General features: G+C 45.7%; 1 protein-coding gene across 1 annotated transcript; it reads right to left on the reverse strand.

The window, feature by feature from the left end:
• Positions 1 to 3669: 3669 nt before the first annotated feature.
• On the reverse strand, positions 3670 to 12407 carry LOC107394374 (catenin beta-1). Its single transcript, XM_015973298.3, has 17 exons — positions 12268 to 12407; positions 11316 to 11365; positions 10084 to 10293; positions 9525 to 9775; positions 9211 to 9449; positions 6629 to 6830; positions 6402 to 6546; positions 6204 to 6307; positions 5993 to 6127; positions 5684 to 5887; positions 5458 to 5616; positions 5265 to 5384; positions 5029 to 5179; positions 4830 to 4951; positions 4650 to 4710; positions 4371 to 4566; positions 3670 to 4279 (listed from the first exon to the last, which is right to left on the reverse strand). The coding sequence occupies exons 2-16, from the start codon at positions 11326 to 11328 to the stop codon at positions 4376 to 4378; spliced, it is 2307 nt and encodes a 768-aa protein (XP_015828784.1). The 5' UTR covers positions 11329 to 11365; positions 12268 to 12407; the 3' UTR covers positions 3670 to 4279; positions 4371 to 4375.
• Between the last annotated feature and the right edge of the window lie 2749 nt (positions 12408 to 15156).

Below are 15156 nucleotides of genomic sequence, written 5' to 3' on the forward strand. Positions count from 1 at the left end.
ACAGTGGACATGAAACCTACAGCAAATTCATTTCACTGTAATTCTGAGTTGTAATTGAAAATGTAGTCCCTGCGTCACTGAAGTAACCTTTTTTGTTGCCCTCCTGAAACTCTTCATCTACCTGTTGCTGTATTTGGTTCCTACCTCAACCACTCATTGATGCCTCGCCAACTGGCTGTGGTTGGAGGGACCGGTGGCACCTCGTCAGCCTGGCCCAAAAGTGAGCCCCGGGGCAACTGTGGCTACGTCGTATCACCACCAGTGTGTGAATGACTGGTTGTGTTATAGTGCCTTGCGGAGTTGTATAACTACTATATTACAGACCATTTACCATTTTCTGCCTTTTTTAAAGACAAAAACTAACAACCCAGCAGCCTGAGAATGAAATCTGTTTCAGTAAAACCTTCCTTCCAGCATGAATCCAGGATTGACTGAATAGTGTTTGTTGTTAGCCTCAAGGGCAACCTGCTGCTTATCACCTGTAAGTCCCTTAAATACATAAACATGACTGAGACGGTTCCATTTTACCGTAGAATCCTTACTATTGCACCACTTTTCGCACCTTTAATAACAACAAGCCATGGTTTACAGCAACTCCGAGCCAGTTGAGACGGGCAAAGGAGCAGGCTTACAGGGCAGGAGACAGGCCTCTGTACAAATCACTCAGGAACACGTTGAACAAGGAGATCAGAGCTGCTAAAATTAAGTATGCAGCAAAGCTGAAAAACCAGTTTACAGCCAACAACCCCACATTACTGTGGAGAAACATTCAGCACATTACCAACTACAGGAGACCATCCTCCATTTCTGATGCTAATCATGGCCTTGCTGAGGAGCTAAATGGCTTTTACTGTCACTTTGAGGAAAGGAATGTCCCACCCCTCCTCCACTCCAGCATAGCGGCAGCCTAAACCCCTCACCTGGACACTCTTACTCCTCTTTCCTCTAAATCACAAGCTGCGTTCCTTGTGAAGGAAGAGGATGTCTGCAACATCTTTAGGAGACAGAAAGTACGGAAGGCACCAGGCCCAGATGGAGTAACTCCTTCCTGCCTCAGGACCTGTGCTGTCCAACTAGCACCTGTCTTCACAACGATATTCAACAGATCGCTGGAGCTGTGTGAGGTTCCATCATGCTTCAAAAGCTCAACTATCATCCCAGTACCGAAGAAGTCCTCCCCTACCGAATTGAATGACTACAGACCCGTGGCTTTGACATCAGTAGTCATGAAGTCCTTTGAGCGCTTGGTGCTGTCCCATCTTAAAAGCACCACAGGCCACCAGCTGGATCCCCTGCAGTTTGCATATAGGGCAAACAGGTCAGTGGATGATGCAATTAACATGGGGCTGCACTTCATCCTGGAACATCTTGATCAACCAAGGACCTACGCAAGGATATTGTTTGTGGATTTTAGCTCTGCTTTTAACACTGTTATACCAGAAATCCTCACCTCAAAGCTTTCTCAGCTCACTGTTTCCCCTGCTATGTGTCAGTGGATTTCCAGCTTCCTGACAAATAGGAGCCAGCATGTGCGGTTGAACAATGTTACATCTGGCACAAGGCTGATCAGCACCGGTACACCACGGGTGCGTCCTTTCTCCACTGCTCTTTTCATTGTACACCAATGACTGCACCTCTAATGACTCAGCTGTAAAAATCCTGAAATTTGCAGACGACACCACTGTCATTGGGCTCATCCAGGATGGTGATGAGTCTGCTTATCAGCGAGAAGTTGAGAGGCTGGTGGTCTGGTGTAGTCAGCACAATCTTGAGCTTAACACCCTTAAGACTGTGGAGATGGTCGTGGATTTTAGGAAGCTTCCCACAGTGCTGCCCCCCCCCCCCCCCCCCCCCCCCCCCCTCACAATATCCAACAGCCCAGTGTCAATGGTGGACTCATTCAAGTTCTTGGGAACTATCATTTCCAGGGATCTGAAGTGGGAAACAAACATCAACTCCATCGTCAAAAAGGCTCAGCAGAGGATGTATTTCTTACGGCAACTAAGGAAGTACGGCCTACCTCAAGAGCTGCTGATCATCTTCTACACTGCTGCAGTCGAATCCATACTTTGCTCATCCATCACTGTCTGGTTTGGGTCAGCCACAAAAATGGACAAATGCAGACTACAGCGTATTATTAAAACAGCAGGAAAAATCATTGGTGCCCAACTGCCCTCTGTCCAGGAACTGTACATCAGCAGGACCAGGAAAAAGGCAGTGAATATTGTCCAAGATGCCACACATCCTGCATCTACTCTCTTCCATCTCCTCCCATCTGGCAGACACTATAGATCGCTGTACACAACAACTACCAGACACAAGAACAGTTTCTTTCCTTCAGCCATTTCTCTCCTGAATCTGTAGATTCTTTTACCATCCTTTTACTATAGTTTTTTAATACTTAATCAGTATGCTTATGGATATGTGTGTGTGTGTGTGTGCGTGCGTGTGTGTGTGTGCGTGCGTGCGTGTGTGGGTATGCATATATGTATATATGTGTGCGTAAATGAACATGTGTGTGGGTATACATGTTCTCATGTGTTTTTAGGTATTTTATTCTCATTTATTATGGTTGTTGTATGTTTTAGAGAGCGAACATCTACCGAAGACAAATTCCTTGTAAATGTAATTTTACTTGGCCAATAAATCTGAAATCTAATAACAACCGGAGTGCAGTTTAAGTTACTGACTTTTGTTTTTAAAGCACTCAATGACCTGGCACCTCCCTACCTCTCTGCCCTTCTCACTCATACGTGTCCACCCGCACGTTGAGGTCGGCTGACCTTTTGCTGCTGTACACGCCGCGGATGAGACTCAAATCGCGGGGGGATCAAGCATTTGTGCATGCTGCCCCAAAGCTATGGAACTCATTGCCTATTGGGGTTCGGCAGGCTCGGTCTCTGGCGGTTTTTAAATCTCGTTTAAAGACCCACTTTTACACTTTGGCTTATAGACAGTGACTCGTTTAAGTGTTTTATTGTATTATTGTTTTAATGTGTTCTTAGTATTCATCATGTTTTATCTGCCTTTGATTGATTTTTATCCTTTGTTTTAGCTCCTTGTTGTTTTGTTTTAGCCTGTGCAGCACTTTGGGCAGCTCACGTGCTGGATTTTAAACGTGCTATATAAATAAACTATGCTATAAACATATTTTGTTTTATGACAAGAAAAAACTTCCTTTTTAATTCCCTGAGGTTAGCTCAGAACTGATCTCCATTTCTCCCAACACTGGCTGTTCACTACTCTTTTTGACCAGGTCAGTTATTAGCTATACATCTGCTCTGACCCATCCCTCATATGCGTGTCAGCTCGAGTGTAAAAATTAGGATTTAAACAAAAACAAGAAACCGACTGGATGAAATAAAATGTCTTTATTGTTTCAGCCGTGTCGCCACCTCGTCTCCGGAACAAACACAGCAGGACTACAACCTAGCTACCTTTGATGGCAGGTACAACTGGCTGTTACCAGACCACCAATGATAGCATTCATTTTTCCATCAGACATCCAAAGATAGCATACAAAATAGTTAACCTACCAGTGATACTGTATATAAAACACTTGTCTCTAGATTTCCCCTGACCCACCCTCAGATTTGACCCCGAATCCCCTTTAGAACATTTGACACCGACGTATTTTATGCTTAAACAAGCACATATTAAGAGGGCATATTTCTCCATTTTTGAGATTATATAGAAAAAAAAAACTACACAATGTTACACTTGAAGTCAGAGTACATTTCAACTGATTATTAGTGTTCTACACATTCGACCATAACCAAAAGGAACATCGTATAATATCACTATAACTTAACACTAGGTGTAATATACGTTCTTAAAATAAAAAAAGGAAAAATTACAAATGATTAGCACTGAAGAGAAACTGAAGATGGCGAGCGTGAAGGCTAGCTGGGTCAGTACCATAACAGATGATGAGTAATACAAAGTCATACAAAAAGATAAGAAAAGAACAGAAACAGAAAAATCTGATAATACAGGCAGAGCTAAACGTGTTCACACTCAAGATCAACCTCATGTGCACTCGTCACCTGCTATTACACCTCCATTGTGTGATTTATTTTTGTTAAACTTTATTCTTTGATACTTGGAAATCATTCTTTCCATTGTTTCAACTTGCTTTAACAATCCTGTGGCAACCATCTTTATTTTCTCGTTGTGAGGCACTTCCCAAGACTTCCCGTTCCTCTTTACCTTCAACGGTTTACAGAATGCTGCTTCAGACAAGACAGGACAGCCACGACGCAGGTTGGACCAGAAACAACTGAAAAAGACCCACATTCTTACTCAGGTGCTCATGATCTTCTATGTTGTTTCACGAGCTGGTGGATGTGGAGACGTGTGGGCCAGCTTACCAATCCTACAGGTCGGTATCAAACCAGGCCAGCTGGTTGCTGTCCATCAGTTCCTGGGTGTGGCCCAGATCTGGTAATGGGTCGGTGTGATGACCCAGGTCTGGCAGCGCGTCTGTGTGGAAGTCCGCTCCCTCCATCATGGGGTCCAACAGGGTGTCAGGCCCATAAGCTGCTGGGTAGGCTCGATACGCTCCATCTGAAAGGCAACAACAGGCGTCTGTAGGTGAAGATGACAGCAGCTCTCAGTGTTTCAACGTTTGTGAACAGAACGGTCCTCACCATCCTGCCTGTAGGCCAGCGGGTCTCCCTGCGCCGACATGTCCAGCCCCAGGTCTCCAGTCTGTGAGCCAGAAAATAAAAATAAGACCGAAAAAGCAAATCATTGAACATGCTTTGGGCTGTGGACCGTGTGTGTGTGTGTGTGTGTGTGTGTGTGTGTGTGTGCGTGTGTGTACTAACATCGTTCCAGGCCATGGGTTCAGTCCTAAACAACGAGCTGGTCAGCTCCACTGACAGACGCTTCTTGTAGTCCTGGGGTTTGTCTTCAGACATGCGGAACAGCACTGCTGCGGCGTAGGTGGCTGCAGGAGAAATCAGGGCAGCAGATCAGAAAAACTCCCGACTTTGACCAAGTCTGATGTTGTTTTTGCAAACTCACCAACGCCCTCGTTCCGGGAGTGCAGCAGCTCGGTGAGCGGCGCGGTGGCGCCCTCTGCTTCGATGGCCTCGGCAGCTTCTTTGTCCTGGGCCAGCTCACACAGGACTCCTGCTGCAACACGCTGGATGTTCTCCACCGGAGAGTACAGCAGCTGGAGTCAACAACAACAGGGACAAATATGCACTAACGCTCTCAAACGCACCGGTGTGGATGAAACAAACCAAACCAGGTTCTACCTGGACAAAGAGTGGAATGGTGTTGAGTCCTCGGATTACGATTCTGTTGTGGACATCCCGGGCCAGGATGTGCAGAGCTCCTGTGCAGCCTTCAACTATTTCCTCCATACGCACACCCTCCTGGAGGATTCCAGCAAGCAAGTGAAATCAAAGCTGCAAAAACAAACTTTAAAAGCTGAATAGAGTCACACACCACAAACTGCTGCTGGTTGCCTCCCATGCTTGTGCGCCTCTGGGTGTCCTGGTGAGCTCTGACCAGCAGCTGGACCAGCCGGGGAATGGCGCCCTGCTCACGCAGAGCGCTGTGATTGGCCGGGCAGAGGGCCAGGTTACGAATGAGCCCAACAGTTGCCTGAACAGGAGAACAGTTTTGATTATGGTGGTTTGATGTGAGCAGACGTGTCTTAAGGAAGACTTACCTTGATTAGTGGCCAGTGGGACGGAGGGTGCAGCAGTTTGACCACCACAGGCAGGCCGTAATGGAGACGCACGGCATTCTGGGCCATCTCAGCATCCTGGTGGCGGGAGGTCAGGTGACGCAGGGCGCAGACAGCCGGTTCTGTGATGTCCTCTCTGTCACCTGCCCGAAGTACGGTCCGTACCAAAGCCTCGATGCCGCCGACCTAACGGTTGACAGCAGTCAGACACCGGTGGGGGTGGGGGGGGGTCTCATCAGATTTTACACCATCTCTTCAAACCAAAGCCTCTGATTGGATTACGGCACATACCTGGCACACCATGAGTTTGTTGCTGTAATTGTTGCAGGTCAGGTTGGAGAGGATGCCAGCAGCACATGTCACCACATTGATATCATCACTGCCCAGCAGCTGGACCAGGGTGCCCAGGAGGCCCTCCATGCCCTCCTACAGAAGGAGCAGGTTCTCCTGGTTAACTACAGCAGCAGCAGCAGCAGCGTGTGACTCTGGAAAAGCCCTTCACCTGTTTAGTGGCAGCGTCTGAAAGGTTCCTCAGAGTCCAGAGGCAGTTCTGGACCAGACGCTGGCTCAGGTCGGTCAGATGGAGTCCCAAAGCCTGCATGCCACCTACAGCGCCAAACACAACGAGTACATCACTCAAGACCTTCAAAATAAAAGTTAGTCCACTAATCACACCACCGCTGTCTAAAGAGACACTCACCGGCTTCGACAATGGCCGGCTTGTTGCTGGAGCAAACCGAGAGCACCTTGAGCACCCTGCTGGTGGTCCACAGCAGCTTCTCATACGTGAAGGTCCTCATAATGTTGACCAGGGCTTGGGGCCCCCCGCTGGCCAGAATGATCAGCTACAACAAAGATGGTATTGAATTAACGCTAGTAGACGCCAACATCTCCACCCACATAAACCCAAGCCCATGTCCTCGTCACCTTGCTCTCCTGGTTGCCGTACGCCAGGATCTGGAGACAGTCAGTAGTGATGGCCAGGAACTTCACGTTGGTGTTGGCCAACAGAGCTACCATCTTCTGCAGCCCCCCAGCGAGGCGCACGGCCATCTTGGCCCCTTCCTGGTGCAGCAGCAGGTTGTGGAGTGTGGTGATGGCGTAGAACAAAACACTGTCCACCGGTGAGCTGTAGGAACCACACGACACGTTCAGCTAGAGCCCGATTCGACGTTCCTACGGGTCAAACTAGCACCATCAGCAAATAAAACGCTAAACGTGGCGTTAAGCTAAACCCAACTAGGGTTGGTGGTACGACTACAGCCAGGGAAATAATCGGTTTCACGATTATTTTACATTAAATCACGTCACATCTGCACTAACACACAAATTACAAACACGCTATAAAGGTGATGGCCAGGAACTTCACGTTGGTGTTGGCCAACAGAGCTGGTTGAAGAGTATAAATATCTAGGGACCACCATTGATCACCTCCTGAAATTTGCTTCCAACACCGAGGACATCCTCAGAAAGTGCCAGCAACGACTCTACCTCCTGAGGAAGTTGAATTCATTTGGAGTCAGGAAGGACATTTTACTGACTTTCTATTATTCTTTTATAGAGAGTGTTATCACATTTTCCATCCCCTGTTGGTTTTATTCTGTCAGCCTGCAGTATAGAAGCCGTCTACAAAGCACCGTCAAGGTGTGCTCTCGGATCATTGGACTACCACTGCGAAGCTTAACTTCTCAATGTGACCAGCATACAGGAAGTTTAGCACAGAAAATCATTAAAGACCCATCACACCCTCTTCATACTGTTTTCGAGTGGCTGCCCTCCAAACGCCGACTTCGATGCCCATGCTGTAAAACACAGAGGAGGAGAAGTTCCTTTGTTCCCAGAGCTGTGCTTCTTCTTAATTCTCAGTGCAGATAGGGGGCGTGTGCATTACTTGTATGTGTGCGTGCATATAGTTACATGTGTGTGTGTGTGTGTGTGTGTGTGTGTGTGTGTGTGTGTGAGTGAGCCAAAGTTTTAATCATTGTTGGTCATTCACATGTGAGTTTATGATATGATTGTGTATATAGGTTTTTATGGGTTTTACAAATGTGTAATTTGGATGTGTTTTTAGAATTTAGAGATTTTAGTGCCGGCTGCTTCACAATGCTGTCTCGAATTGCCCCTCGGGGACTAATAAAGTTGTCTTGAGTCTTGAGTGTTCAACTGCAGAAATCTCTTGCTGCTCTTCAGAAATACGTGTTAGACAAAAACATTCGTAAGATAAATCTGTGTCGGTTTGAAATCAGCTTCAAACTTTTTAAAAAGCTTTGATTAGATTTCCACGTTAGTCTGTTTTGAGTTTCTGTAAAAAGACAAAAAGAAGTTTAAGTCACCATTAAAGGAAGGAGACGTCTTAATGAGACTAAATTCCTACCAGTGCATTTCTTATGAATATCCAAGAATAATTTCTAGTTAGTATCTTTAATTATCCCCAATAAGACTATGTAAATACATCAATAATCTCTATGTGAAACAGGGATTACAAAGAGGTGTTGATTCAATGTTAAAAAGGCTTGCCAAAGTTCATACACAGGAACCATTCTGTTAAATCACTGACGTGATCCGACTCAGGTGTAGCCTATTTGATGATGGGAGGAGTTTGATTCTTTAGGCGACTTCAGGCGCTCTCTCGGAGGATGTGGCGGAGTCCTGGGTGGTTGTGGCTCTGACCCACATGTGCGACCGTTCCAGGTGCTCCTTTGTCTGTACAAGTCGTGTTTGTATGTCTTTGGTTCCAGCTGAGCTGGAGAAGTCTAAATGGTGGTTTAACCTCAATCTCTCACATCGTGGTTAAAAATTCAAACTAGTTAACTGCTGCAACCCAACGACAGACTCGTTGAACTGCTGTCTGTGTATGAAATGCTCTATATGCCTCCTGAAGATTGAACTCCAATCTGAGGGGAAAAGTAAACATTTTATAACCTACTGGGAGATTTTAGTGGTTCGATAAAGTTTCCAGTCAACCCAAAATAAAACTAGAGGTGCAACCTGCATCTTAATCCACACAAAGACCATGGAAGTCCCCTTCTCCTCACACCCGCCAGCCAGCACTGAAAGCACTGCAGCGAGATTCCAGGTACACCAGCCAACAGGTCACAACTCGCTTGTGAGCTGCTTTCATGTGTGAGCAGAGTGGCTCAAGCTGCCGTTCACTGCATTAGAACACAGGGAGAGCAGGTGTGTGTGTGTGTGTGTGTGTGTGTGTGTGTAGCAGTGATCCCTCAACAGGAGGTAAACAGTAGATGTAGAAATGATCTGAACAAAATCAGAAAACAGGGCTGTGCTGTAGATTTGAGCACAACAGCCAGGAGAAAGACAGAAACTTAATGGTCAGCAGAAAAAAAGCGAAGCCGCACGACTGCAGCTAAAGCTGCTGGTTTCTCACCTGCTGGGTGGAAAAAGGACCCTAGGAAATTCTACATGAATGCATTTCATTCTGAGTCTCTAGATCACTTAGGGGATGCAGGTTTCCAGTTAAAGACAAAACCACGGTGCTTTGCATGTCTCACCCCAGCATCTTGACGAGGGCAGGGATGCCTCCAGACTTAAAGATGGCGAGGAGCCCCTCGCGATGGTGGGAAAGGTTGTGCAAAGTGCCAGCAGAGCAACGTGCCGTCTCCACGTCGCTGGTGTTCTGCATGGCACGAACAACAGCTGACACCATCTGGGGTGAACGCATGAGGGCGTGACGCGATGCCTCCTTCTTTGACAGCTGATGCACCATCACAGCAGCTTTGTTCACAACAACCTGCCCAAGAGGTGAGATCCGTTAGACGTCAAGAGGCCAAAGTTATACATGCGATTACACCTTTTACGCTCAAACCTGGTCCTCATCGTTGAGGAGCTTGGTGAGCTCAGGGATGGCCCGGGTGGCCAGCTCAGCGTCATCCTGGTAGTTGATCAGGTTGACCACAGCATGCTTTAGCATCTGAGACGGCTCGGCCAGGCGCTGCACTGCTGTTGGGTGAGCGGCCTCCAGCTGGGTGGGTGGGATCTGAAGTCCCTCTTCCAGAGTCTCCGGGAACATAGCAGCACGCACACGCTGGGCTCGGGTCATGGCGTAACCCTCGATGTCTGAAATAAACACAGTGAGGATGTAGACAGGTGTCCTTGAGTGTTACGATGACTGCTTTGTACAGATAAGAACTTGGATTGTGACAAAAAGAAGCTAGGAGACACGTGAAGGTGCACAGCAACTTCTAGAAACATAATCGACCATTGTCCTCCTATTCCTGGCAGTCCAAAAGGAATAATTACAGCCATCTAAACACAATGATTAGCCCCAGTAAAACGACCTACGTTCCTCCAGTTTCAGCAGAACTTGACTCCATGTGCTGAATGTTCGTCTACAACAAACACAGGACCGCCGGTCTCTCCTTTACCTGTAGCCTCAGGTGTGAAGGGCTGATTGAACTCCCAGTCATAAAGAGTTGGATCATCCTCCTCGGCATCGGGGTTCCCTTTGCCGCTCAAAGACGGTGCTGTGGTGGTGACACCTGACTGGATCCCTGAATCCAGGTAGGACTGCTGCTGCCACTGGCTCACAGCAGCTTTGCTGTCTCCCATAGCCATGTCCAGCTCCATCAGATCAGCTGCAGACGTACAACAAAACTCTTCATTGAGATTACTTCCTGGGACTCTTGAGACAAATGGATACTGATGAGCTAACAGGTTAGCACCATGAAACTAGCTAAATAAAAAACTACATTCACAAATCAGACTTTTTTTGGCCACATCTGATGTCTGAATGGCACAAATCTGATTTTTCCTCCAAATCTAACCTAGACTACTTTCAAATAACCTCCACCTCAACAATGATCACATTTTATGAGACTTTGCATCCCTGGAGTGTAAGAAACGATACTTCTGGACCAGAAGAGGCAGAAAACAATATCAAACGTAAATGATCACAAGCAAAAGCTTCCGAGCCTCAGAACCTATGTGCATACGATGTCTTGCATCCATATTTGCACCCGTCCCCCCCTCTCTACTGTCCACTCCTTGTTCCCTCCTCTCCATGATTGATGTCAAGTTGTTGTTGTTGTTAGCCTCAAGGGCAACATGCCGATTATCACTTGTAAGTCGCTTTGGACAAAAGCATCTGCTAAATACATAAACATATTTAGTCATGGGGGGTTCTTTTATAAATAATCTGGCAGAACTGGAGCCAGAAGTGCTGTAGTAACTAGCTTCCCAGCTAATTTCCACTACAAATAACTACAGAACTCTACGTCTATAAACATGTAATAAAAAATTTGAGGTGACAAAAGTTTATAGAACAACATCTATACGAACTGAATTTTTTCCCCTTTCTTTCTAGATTAGTTATATCAAGATGGAAGAAACGCTTCCCGTTTCTCCAAACTGAAGTTGATCAAACAGCAAAAATAGCAGCCAAGATTTGAATTGTTCATAACCTTCAAAAGGTGAGGACTATCCCTTTAGGGTTAACACCTTCCTCTCAAAGCAAACAAACTAACAATGACTCCTGTGGATCTCGCGATATTCCACGAGAGTTGCAGTAACTAGTTTACTAGTTAAACAAACATGGACAGTTGTGTTGCTGGGATAAATAAGATCACATTTATGAATGGGCGTAGTTTGAAAGACTCACACTGGGTAGCCATTGTTGTTGCTTGCCCTCAGCCCGCACAGCAGTTTTGTCTGAAAAACAAAATATGGACACGATTAAAGTCAGACTCAACTTTGTTATCCGGAAAAGGGTCCGAGCTAAACGTGGCGTCCAGGTGATTCTCCTACGTGCGTCTGAGTGAAAACAGGGTTTTTGTTAGGATTTCCTGCTCGACCTTCCTTCGCCACGCCGAGCAGATTTCTGAGGGGAAATGCCGAGCCTCCACCTCAAACTGAGAGAGCAAAGCGGTGGGTATTTCCAGCCCAGCACGAACACAATTCACCATTCAGCAGCATACAACATCAAAGGCATATTTCTCCCCCTCCCCCCGAACCACGGCCAAGTTCCGACCTCGCTTAGGTTTCCAATGGGAGAGACATAACCCCCTCCACCCGCAACCACTTCCATGACTCCTCTCAGACCCAACTATCAAACAAAAGCGACTACAAATTTTACACATATTACATTAATAACCAAATTATTTTTATTACATTTAAACAGGAAACAGGACCGCTAGCACGTACTAGCCACCCCGGCTAGCTCTTATCTATAAAGCACGCTATGCTAACCTTTCCGTTAGTTAGCCCACATAGCTAACATAAACAATCCGTGTTTTTGGATTTGGACACTCAAAAACAACACGGGAGGTTTATTTTACTACGCGGCCGCAATTAGCAGCCACTAATAATCTATTATATGAATCGTGACCATGAAGCAAAGCCCAGGATCTTTAATTGAGGTGTGATTAGCGTATAAAGACGTATAAAAAGTAGATCCAGGCGCCACCGTACAAAACCTGCTAACGTTGCCAGCCAAATCCGAAAACCCCACCGGAGCCCCCTCCTTAGAAAAATATGATTTTCTCCCATAAAACACGCACTGATACGCTACATTCACCTTATACAGCGTGTAAACACAATATTTAGTATTTTACCAGAGTCGAGTGGCACCTCCGTAGCTTTTGTCGGGATATTTCCCCCCTTTCTCGTAGCTGAAAATAGTAAAGGGACTGTTAGGTGAACCACCCGTCCTAGTCCGAACCACACCCGCTGCTGAGCTGTGGAAGATGTTTCCTCCGCGATCGAACACCAAGATGGCGAAGACGGAAAAGGCACAGTATTCTGCCGCATTCAGAAAAGTAGAGCGCCAGCCCCATTTAAGTTTTTACCCAACAAAACCTGTTTGCAGATTTTTATTTTTTATGTCATTCCTTTTATTAAAAAAACTACCATCTGGGGCTGTAATAATTAAAATACATAATTTACAAGCTGCTGTGGTTTAAAGCTACACAATTATCTGATTTGCAACTTGTTTTCATTATAGTTTAAAACTCCACACAAATAAACATTTTAATTAAATGCAATCAAAGTGAATGCTGCATGTCTCCATTCATTTTACTTCTAAACAGAAAGTTTATCAGCAGACAGTCTTGCTTGTACACTTTTTGTGTATAGTAGATTCAGCAACAAAAAGATATGGATTTGTATTTTGTTTCAGGAATAGGTGGGTTTTTTTTGCTGCTAAAATCTAATAGAATTTAACCGCACATAAGTTTGTTTTTAATCATATGTATGCTTGTCAGTGATGCTGAAGCATATTTAGCTCTGAAAGTGGGCAAAAATTACTGTTAAAAGATGCAGTTTTACATCAATAAAAAGAGAAATGCATATAAAACAGTTGTGCATGCCTTTGAGTATCAGAGATTAAAGTCCAAATGTCACTGAGAAGCACAATGCAAGTAGAAAGTTTTTAACCAGGAGGCTTACTGCATGGTTTACCCCTAAATAAACCCAATTTAAAAACATGGCGTGTGTATTGGCAATAATCTGGTGAAACAATATATATCACAATACAGGGGAGAAGATACAATATATTGCAATACTAAAAGCTAGACGATATTTGCAATTTAAGACTGAATTGTGGGGGTGGGGGGTGGGGGGTGGGGTGTTAGAACCCTAAGAAAGCGCTATACAAAATACAGGCCACCCCTACAAAATGTATTAGAAGAAGAAGAAAGTATCATTTCTATAGCGCCTCTCAAGATAAAAAATCACGAGGTGCTTCACAAAAACAAAAAATGCAAAAATATAAAAAAAAACATTTATAACGGTTTAAAAATATATTTAAAATGAGCAAAAATAGACAATTGTGATTAAAAATGTTAAGAAAGACAGAGAGTGTGAATAGGAAAGAGGGAAACCAGTGGATCCTGAGGAAGGTGGAATAGGTGGGGAGAGCAGAATAAAGAGAGAGAGGTGAAGAAGGTCACACAAAAGCCAGCTTGAACAGGTGAGTCTTCAGCTGCTTTTTAAAGGAGACCACTGAGTCCACTGATCTCAGGCTCAGGGGGAGAGAGGTCCAGAGTCTGGGGGCCACAGCAGCAAATGATCTGTCAACTTTGGTCTTTAGCCTGGTGCTGCACAACCAGTAGGCTTTGATCACTGGACCTCAGGGACCTGCTGGGGGTGTAGGGACTAAGAAGATCACCAATGTAAGATGGTGCTTGTCCATGTAAGGCCCTATAGACCAGAACCAGGATCTTGAAATGTACCCTGAAGTTGACTGGCAGCCAGTGAAGCTGGAGGAGAAGCGGGGTGATGTGGGTGTGTTTGGAGGACTTGGTCAGAAGCCGAGCACAGGCGTTCTGAACCACCTGTAGACGGTTCAGGGAGGTTCTGCTCAGACACGTGAAAAGAGAGTAACAGTAGTCTAAGCGTGAGGAGATGAAGGTGTGGAGAACTGTCTCAAGTTCAGAGCGGGACTCAGCTTAGCAATGTTCCTGAGATGGAAGAAGGAAGAGCGAACAAGAGAACTGACATGAGAATCCAGGGTGAGAGCTGGGTCAAAGGTCACACCAAGATTCCTGACAGAAGGTTTGGTGTGGGAAGCAAGCTGACCAAGAGAGTCTCTGACTTTGGGAACCAGCTTGTCTGGGGCACAGATGAGGATCTCAGTCTTATCTTCATTCAGCTGAAGAAAGCTCCCACCATCCAGGTTTTGATAGAGTCTAAGCAGGTGTGTAACAGCTGCAGCTTAGACATCTCATGGGGCTTAAAGGAGATGTACAGTTGGATGTCATCTGCATAAAGATGGTAGGAGATTCCTTTGAAGGAACTCAGGATGTGCTGAAGAGAAAGCAGAAAGGGGAGGAAGAGCAGAGGCCCCAGCACAGAACCTTGTGGGACACCATGGGTAAGGGAGGTGGTGGAGGACCTAAACTTGGAGATGGCCACAGAAAAGGAGCACTCAGAGAGACAAGAGGAGAACCACTCCAGAGCAGATCCTGATGGGCCTACCCAGTCTCTCAGCCTCTCCAGTAGCAGGTGATGGTCAGCAGTGTCAAAGGCTGCAGTCAGGTCCAGCAGGACCAGAACAGAACTGTCCCCTGCATCACTGTGGGTCAGAAGGTCATTAGAGACCCTAAGAAGAGCTGTTTCAGTAGAATGAGCTCTACGAAAACCTGACTGGAAGCTATCATAGACGTTATGTTCATCAAGAGCAGCTGTGAGTTGTTTAGCCACAACCTTTTCCAAGATCTTGGAGATGAACAGAAGTTTAGAGATTATCTTGTCACCACAGCAGATTTAATTTTTGCAACCAAAATTTCAAACAGACACGTGAATTTGTTTTACCGTAAATAAGTGCACAAGAGAGACAATTTGAATCCAAATAAATACATCTTTTAATTGGACTGATTGACAGATCTGATTATACAAACGCCAACACGGAGCTCTGAAATAACAGGACCAATTAGCGAGACGATGACTGTACATTCTGGATGTGACCCTCACATTTTCTGACCCCACCCCTTTTTCCTAACCCC

The sequence above is a fragment of the Nothobranchius furzeri genome, chromosome 19, assembly GCF_043380555.1.
Source record: "Nothobranchius furzeri strain GRZ-AD chromosome 19, NfurGRZ-RIMD1, whole genome shotgun sequence".
In the NCBI taxonomy this organism is placed as follows: Eukaryota; Metazoa; Chordata; class Actinopteri; order Cyprinodontiformes; family Nothobranchiidae; genus Nothobranchius; species Nothobranchius furzeri.